Here is an 8,662-nt window from a genome sequence, read left to right as displayed (position 1 = left end):
CCACTGCAGAAGATAGAGAGAATATGAAAGATGTTCCCTATGCATCAGCCATAGGATCTATCACGTATGCAATGCTGTGTACCAGACCTGATGTGTGCCTTGCTATAAGTTTAGCAGGGAGGTACCAAAGTAATCCAGGAGTGGATCACTGGACAGCGGTCAAGAACATCCTGAAATACCTGAAAAGGACTAAGGATATGTTTCTCGTATATGGAGGTGACAAAGAGCTCACCGTAAAAGGTTACGTTGATGCAAGCTTTGACACTGATCCGGACGATTCTAAATCGCAAACCGGATACGTGTTTACATTAAACGGTGGAGCTGTCAGTTGGTGCAGTTCTAAACAAAGCGTCGTAGCGGGATCTACATGTGAAGCGGAGTACATAGCTGCTTCGGAAGCAGCGAACGAAGGAGTCTGGATGAAGGAGTTCATATCCGATCTAGGTGTCATACCTAATGCATCGGGTCCAATGAAAATCTTTTGTGACAATACTGGTGCAATTGCCTTGGCAAAGGAATCCAGATTTCACAAAAGGACCAAACACATCAAGAGACGCTTCAACTCCATCCGGGATCTAGTCCAGGTGGGAGACATAGAGATTTGCAAGATACATACGGATCTGAATGTTGCAGACCCGTTGACTAAGCCTCTTCCACGAGCAAAACATGATCAGCACCAAGGCTCCACGGGTGTTAGAATCATTACAATATAATCTAGATTATTGACTCTAGTGCAAGTGGGAGACTGAAGGAAATATGCCCTATAGGCAATAATAAAGTTATTATTTATTTCCTTATAATCATGATAAATGTTTATTATTCATGCTGGAATTGTATTAACCGGAAACATAATACATGTGTGAATACATAGACAAACAAAGTGTCACTAGTATGCCTCTACTTAACTAGCTCGTTAATCAAAGATGGTTATGTTTCCTGACCATGAACAATGAGTTGTTATTTGATTAACGAGGTCACATCATTAGTTGAATGATCTGATTGACATGACCCATTCTATTAGCTTAGCACCGGATCGTTTAGTATGTTGCTATTGCTTTCTTCATGACTTATACATGTTCCTATGACTATGAGATTATGCAACTCCCGTTTACCGGAGGAACACTTTGGGTGCTACCAAACGTCACAACGTAACTGGGTGATTATAAAGGAGCATTACAGGTGTCTCCAAAGGTAGATGTTGGGTTGGCGTATTTCGAGATTAGGATTTGTCACTCCGATTGTCGGAGAGGTATCTCTGGGCCCTCTCGGTAATACACATCACGTAAGCCTTGCAAGGATTACAACTAATATGTTAGTTGTGAGATGATGTATTACGGAACGAGTAAAGAGACTTGCCGGTAACGAGATTGAACTAGGTATTGGATACCGACGATCGAATCTCGGGCAAGTAACATACCGACGACAAAGGGAACAACGTATGTTGTTATGCGGTCTGACCGATAAAGATCTTCGTAGAATATGTAGGAGCCAATATGGGCATCCAGGTCCCGCTATTGGTTATTGACCGGAGACGTGTCTCGGTCATGTCTACATTGTTCTCGAACCCGTAGGGTCCGCACGCTTAAGGTTAGATGACAATTATATTATGAGTTTATGCATTTTGATGTACCGAAGGTTGTTCGGAGTCCCGGATGTGATCACGGACATGACGAGGAGTCTCGAAATGGTCGAGACGTAAAGATTGATATATTGGAAGCCTATATTTGGATATCGGAAGTGTTCCGGGTGAAATCTGGATTTTACCGGGTTACCGGGAGGTTACCGGAACCCCCCGGGAGCCATATGGGCCTTCATGGGCCTTAGTGGAAAGGAGAAAAGGGGCAGCCCAAGGTGGCTGCGCACCTCCCCCCTCCCCTAGTCCTATTAGGACTAGGAGAAGGTGGCCGGCCCCCCTCTCTCTCTTTCCCCCCTTGGGAATCCTAGTTGGAATAGGATTGGGGGGGAGTCCTACTCCCGGAAGGAGTAGGACTCCTCCTGCGCCCTCCTCCTTGGCCGGCGCCCCCCTCCCCCTTGGCTCCTTTATATACTGAGGCAGAGGCACCCCAGAAACACACAAGTTGATCATTGAGATCTATTCCTTAGCCGTGTGCGGTGCCCCCTGCCACCATATTCCTCGATAATACTGTAGCGGAGTTTAGGAGAAGCCCTGCTGCTGTAGTTCATCAAGATCGTCACCACGCCGTCGTGCTGACGGAACTCTTCCCCGACACTTTGCTGGATCGGAGTCCGGGGATCGTCATCGAGCTGAACGTGTGCTCGAACTCGGAGGTGCCGTAGTTTCGGTGCTTGGTCGGTTGGATCGTGAAGACGTACGACTACTTCCTCTACGTCGTGTCAGCGCTTCCGCAGTCGGTCTGCGTTGGGTACGTAGACAACACTCTCCCCTCTTGTTGCTATGCATCACATGATCTTGCGTGTGCGTAGGAATTTTTTTAAAATTACTACGAAACCCAACACTTCTCTCTAAGATAGCTTGCTCTTTCCTGTTCTATGCTTTTTGTTTGGTATTTGTAATAAGACCTGGCACTGCATCGTTCCTTGTGTGTTTTTGGATACTTGGATGTATGTTTCAGTCTCGTTTGTCTTCAAAAAGGTTAGCATCCCCTGGCGCTTGTGCCAGAGCAAAGCATGTTTGCATGAGCTGTTGGGAGGGAGGGAGGGATGACTCCTTCTCTCATAGTAGCTTTAGTCATGATTAGTAGTTCCTACTTTGTAGTCTTGCAGGACATTGTGGTTTCTTTTATATGAAAATCGAAGAGAAAGCTCTTTTTATAGAAAAAAACGCAATACAACCATAGATGTTTACATATACACACATACATCTCGTACTATGTTGAGAGTGCGACCTGTTGTTCTATGGGCTCTGAGCACTAACTAGACCAACAGAGGAAGGAAGGAGGCCTTGCTTCTTTTTAATTTGATAGGAAGCACGGTGTGAGACACACGTTTGATCTCGCGAAATTAACCGATATGGTTAAATGCCGCCCGCAAGGATCAAATATGTGGCAGCCACTAACTTTACGCTTGTTTCTCAGCTCCAAAATTAAGATACAAGGGTTTCATATTGGCCGAAAATCTCAAGGAACTCAATGAAAATAATTTCTAAAAGCAATGAACGGTTGCTTAGATACTTGTTGAAATCCTGCCTTTTCACCTTGTTCCCCGCCTTACATATCTTCGGCTCTTATGCATCCGACCATCTTCACCGTTATTGTCATGTCACCTTTCACTCTGCATCTTCCCACTCCCCAACCACCAAATTTATTTGGCCATCGATCACCACTGCGTCATGGCGGGGCAGTCGTCGACCTAAGCTAAAGAGGCGTCAACGTTACCCGTGTAGCCGCAGGTTAACCCCCGAGGTATAGGTCATGGTACCAACCGTCGGATTAACGATCACTCGGGCCGAGCCCCCTCCCCCCCTCCTCTTCACACACATCTCAATGTTCATGTATCTGCACAGCTGTACCGTCCAGTTGGCGTGAACCGGATGAATGATCCCTGCGACACCATCGCCAGCCAGGCGGCCAGCACTGCACGGTTATCTACGGAAAGGTCCAAAGTCCAAGCCAAGTCACCTCCACTTACACGTGAGCTGCGCCCCACAGCCCACAGCACCGCCCCGCCCAGCGCGCACCGAGCTCGAAGCACCCACCCACCCACCCACCCAACCCCTCGAGCACGGGGGGAGCCACACAGCCGGGCGCACACACTCGATCCCACACTCCCCCGCTCCCCCCCTCTCGGCACCGCGGCGAGCGAGCTAGCGAGGTTGGTGGAGCCGCTCCGCTCAAGAGGGGGAAGGCGACCCACGGTGGCAGAGGCAGGGGAGACCACGACGCCGGTCGGGCCGGAGTCCACCACCAGCAGCAGCAGCGGAGCGGAGCGGGCCGAGCTCGTTCCGGCCACCCCTGTGCCCATGGCGGCGAGCGGCGAGGGGGCCGGGGACGCGTCGGCCGCGGCCCGGCGGCGGTGGGATCTCACCAGCAAAGGGGCGGAGACCATGTAATGGCTGTGTTACAGTAATACCAGTACCGTCTTGCATTCTGTTTGCTGCGTTTTTGTTTTTCAGGAGGGGATTATGTGGGCGCCGTTGCCGAGCAATGTCGGAGCTGGAGCTCGTCATCTGGCGTGCCGCTAGATCCGTTTTAGCTGTGCACGATTCATGCGTGCTTTTCGTGATTTTCAAGGGATTCTTTTTCTTGGTCTGGGAACTCTAGATTGGGCGACCTAGGGTTTCGTATTGGGGGAGACAGATTCAACATAGCCCTCGAACGCCTTACACTGAACTCAGGTTTCAGGAGAAGGAATGCTTTTAGGAGCCAAGCGCAGTTTCCTTTTTAGGTTTTTGGTTAGGAGCCCAGCTCATCTTTTTTTAGCTTTGAGAACTTGTTTCCATTTTTTTCCCTTCCAGAGGCATAAGTCTGGACGCGATGGATATTCCATCTTGCTCTAGCAAGCTTGAATCATTCTAGCGTGCATGAGAATTTTCTGGTGGATGTGCGCTCCTCAACTTCCACCGGCAGATTTTAGTTGTATATCCTGGCACATCTTACAGGAATTTTTAATTGCAACTTTTTTTTTATTCACCAGCCTTTCCATGTGAAGATTTTGAGATAGTGTCTTAGGTGGCCTTGGCTGTTAGGATCGTGCAAGTTGACTTTTTAGGATCCTTTTTTACATATTGTGCGGCCGGTCGATATGCAGTTGAGATCTGGCGATCTTTGTCAACAGTTCTTGGGCATCAGCTACAACTTCCGTGCGTTGTCAAGGAAAAATGGATATGTATCTTGTTTCTTATTAGATGCTTGGCCACATATCTTTATTATCACAGATCTTTTCCTTTTGTTGAGAACATTAAGACATGAACTGGCATGCATTTTTTTTCTAGAGCAATTCAATTCAGATGTTCAGTTTGAAGAGTTATGAGAAGTGGCGTTGGGTATCTTTATGTAGTTACATACCTAAGATGTGTCCAAATTTACAGAAGTGCTCTTTTGTTTATACTTCATTGTCAGTTGTCACATATATATGTCGGCATTATGAGTCTTTATGGGGGATTGGCTATCATAATGCTCAGGTTAGAAGCCTATCATTTGCTTGAATACACTAAATGCACCTGACTCTTAGTTCATTATTGGAGAGTATTAGAGTATTTCTGTATGTGCTGAGTTGCTTGCACGATATTTGCACCGAATAGTTTATGAGGTTGCACTTTTTTATTTATAGAAGGTAGTTGAAGCCCCCAATGTTTATCCATTTATTCCCTCTCATTACAATTCCTAGAGAGCTCCAGCTGCAGAGCTGTACTTATATTCTTTATTTTCTGCAGTCCAATGGTGAAAGAGGCTGCGGAAATCTCCACGGACGAAGAATCAGATGGTGTTGTTATATGCCCACCAGATGGCAACACTCGTGATTGCGAGGAAGTTGTTAGTGGCAGTGATCATGATAGTTCTCCAGAGGGCCAAGTAACTTCTGTAGAACCGGCCATAGACGGAGAAACAGGGGAAGACAAGCTTATAAACCAAGATTCACTGAAGTTGATTGATCAAGAAATGTCTGCTCTTCCTAAGTCACCAACAAAGCCTAGTATGTCTGGATCAGAGAAGTCTAAGCGTACTGTTCCTCAACCATTCGCACTTTCAACTCAAAGAAGGGTCTCTGGTGGAGGAAATGGTGGTGTGGCTCATCCATCCAGCAATGGAGAAAAATCTGGGCAAGGAAGTAGTGCCTCTCCAGCAAGCATGATAAAGAAGGTATGTTGGCGATTTCTCTATGCTCTATTGCACTGTCTCATGATGCAGCTAATATCATGTGCCTCTAGTCTTGATTTTATTAGACCACTGTTTTTAATTTGATTTTTGGCCCTAACGTTCATGCATGCTTCATTGCTATGGAACGTTAGCCAACTAGATCATACAGAAGCAAGATTGGCTAGCCAACTTATCGGTTGAGGTTTTGCTTGCACATGCATTGGCCATCATTGGCTAGAAAAATGGACTGGAGTTGCCAAAAAGTTGGCCCTCATCCAAACAAAGACCAATATTTTGGACATAACAAAAAAAATTGTATTGTACACTTTGGTCACAATCCAAACATACCCCAGATCATATGAGTTGGTGATGCTTGGAAGAGTGTAATATCTTCTGATTGAAGAGCTCCTTTGTTTGTTGAAGTTTATTTGTCTTTCTTTTGTCGTGGAACATCTTAAATTTCTTTTATGAACCTGAACATATGCACACATATTAATCGATGACATGTGTCTTTTCTTTGTTCCTGACTGATGTTTCTATTTGGCTGAAAATGTCATCCTGTAAGCTTTTTGTAGAGAGTTTGTTCTATTGACAGAACTAATCTGGGTATTACCGCAGAGTACTCTGGTGACACCCAAGAAGATGCCGCAACCTGGCCTTACATTTCAACCTCAAGACGACGACTCCTGTTCAGTGACTTCTTCGTATCCTTTTCTAATTTACGGTCTACACTCTACACTGTTCTATCATTATGTGCCTGTAATTTTATTTTTTGGAAGATGTTCTTTCAATTTTTGCATACCAAGGCTCAAGGCTGAAAGATGACTGGAAAATTACATTGTTCTGGCAATTTGTTTCTTACGTTTTCTGGAAGATCTTACAATTTGTGATATGAACCCACAAGCTGTATCTTCTCAGTTGACATTGTTTTGTGAACTGAAAACATTGCCAACATGATGTTTCTCTCCTCGTAGCAGTTTGAAACAATTGATTATGTATTTTCCTGAGTTGCACAAAGAACCACAGCTTCAGCACGAGCTGGCAGAACTAAGACAACTGTTGCCTTTGCTCCTACATTTGTATGTGATGACCGTGCTGACAAGAGGAAAGAGGTGTGTATGCAATCTGATTGCATTGTGCCAAGACAAGATGATCATAACCATTAACAGCCAGTAGCGATTTTTTTAAAATCTGATACTCACAGTATTACTAATTCTTCAGTTCTACACGAAATTAGAAGAGAAGCACAAAGCTTTGGAAGCTGAGAAGAATGAGGCTGAAACAAGGAAAAAGGTAAGAACGTACTTTTGTTTCGTATGATGGAACATTTGAGTTATTTGTGCTCTGTTTCACCCTGGTAAAGGAAAACTGTCTTGATTTAACACGGGTATCCTTTGTTCTGTACCACACTTAAACAAACGGATTTTCCAGCATTACTAGGCGATTAGATGCTTGATTGCATATGTTTATGTCAGAAATAGAATTGGAATTGATATAGAACTATAATCCCTATGATGAAAATGTAGTTGTGTGAGGATTTGCATCTCCTATACATTGGAGGTTTATTTGTACATTCCCACTTGGCCATAGCAGTGTATGTCTATCAAGCTTATTGAATAACATAGTGTTCAAGCCTAGGTTAGACTCTTCTGAATTTGAGCCCTAGATTTCTAACAGCTTGCTACTGCCAATTTTTTGACCAACATATCCTTGAATCTTTTGTTGTTAATATTGTTACTAACATTTCTGATGTTCATTTTTCCTGTAGGATGAGCAAGAAGCGGCTTTAAAACAACTAAGGAAGTCCTTGGTCATCAGAGCAAAACCCATGCCAAACTTCTACCAAGAAGGGCCCCCTCCAAAGGCTGAGCTTAAGAAGGTAATTCTGATATCTTGTATTTCCGCATAAAAATTATACATGCAGTTGCTTATACATGTTTCATAAATCACTATTTACATTTAATGGATGTGGTGCTTCCTAGGAGAATTCTGTATATATCACTGAAATGAGCCAGCGCCTTAATAATTAGTTAATGTGCTGTTTTTTGACTGAACAACACATGTTGCCCCTAATACAGAAGCAACCCATTGAATGATATCATAGGTGTAATTTGCTTCATAAAGTTACCTGTATAAGGCTTTCCATTTGTGTTATAGTGAGTAGATGTTGATGCATAGTTTTATGACAAGCAGAGCATTTAACTAACTTCCCATGATTTTTTAGTTTACTGACTACTGGCAAGAAATATAACACACCCGATGAACTGACTTTAAACTATGCTCAGTCACGGATTTACATTTGTGGTTCTGTTCTGTGAAGGTGCCTCCAACCCGTGCCAAGTCACCAAAGTTTACAAGGAGAAAGAGCACCGGCGACGGCACACCGGTGACCCCGGAGGCGGTGAACTCCAGCGCCGCATCTCACAGGGCGCATCGTCACAGCATGGGGAACCCTAAAGACGCCAACAAAGCGCAGTGCTCCCCGAAGAACGGTGTAGGCGCCAAAGCCAGAGCCGTGAAACCCGTGAGCTGAATGAAGGCCCTCTGAGAAGGAGGAGCATGGAGCAGCCAGCCAAGCTTGAATGTCGCTGTACAAACCCTAACTCAACGTTGTCTCTTGCATTTCGCTGTCAAGTTAATTCATGTAAGGTGGATGTTTGTCAGTCACTCGGTCGTTTGATGCCCTCGACGAACTGATTTGAGAGCTGAACTTATTGCATTGCCCCTCTGGATGTTTGCTTGCCTGGGTCTGGGTGGTTTGCAGATTTGTCCCATGTTCCATGACCCCCACCTTGTCTGGTGTTGTGATCATGTTTGTATTATTATTGTCATGGCTTGAGTTTTGCAAATTTGTGCGGAATACCTTCGGGTTCCAGACGTGGCCA

The 8,662-nt window shown here is 44.9% G+C and overlaps 1 protein-coding gene across 1 annotated transcript; it reads left to right on the top strand.

Moving 5' to 3' along the window:
- The first annotated feature begins 3,690 nt into the window (after window positions 1–3,690).
- Window positions 3,691–8,509, top strand: LOC125510930 (protein WVD2-like 3). Its single transcript, XM_048676221.2, has 7 exons — window positions 3,691–4,026; window positions 5,354–5,780; window positions 6,396–6,481; window positions 6,796–6,889; window positions 6,999–7,070; window positions 7,546–7,656; window positions 8,098–8,509. The coding sequence occupies exons 1-7, from the start codon at window positions 3,941–3,943 to the stop codon at window positions 8,308–8,310; spliced, it is 1,089 nt and encodes a 362-aa protein (XP_048532178.1). The 5' UTR covers window positions 3,691–3,940; the 3' UTR covers window positions 8,311–8,509.
- Window positions 8,510–8,662: the final 153 nt, after the last annotated feature.

The sequence above is a fragment of the Triticum urartu genome, chromosome 5A (assembly GCF_056163025.1).
Source record: "Triticum urartu cultivar PI428250 chromosome 5A, HENAU_Tu73, whole genome shotgun sequence".
In the NCBI taxonomy this organism is placed as follows: Eukaryota; Viridiplantae; Streptophyta; class Magnoliopsida; order Poales; family Poaceae; genus Triticum; species Triticum urartu.
Note: the sequence above shows the minus strand (reverse complement) of the source record. Positions and strands in the feature narration are given on the sequence as shown.

Coding starts and splice junctions, on each gene's coding strand:
- LOC125510930 (XM_048676221.2), top strand. CDS start 3,941: ATGGCGGCGAGCGGCGAGGGGGCCGGGGACGCGTCGGCCGCGGCCCGG. Junction 5,781..6,395: donor CAGCAAGCATGATAAAGAAG/GTATGTTGGCGA, acceptor GTATTACCGCAG/AGTACTCTGGTGACACCCAA. Junction 7,657..8,097: donor CAAAGGCTGAGCTTAAGAAG/GTAATTCTGATA, acceptor TGTTCTGTGAAG/GTGCCTCCAACCCGTGCCAA.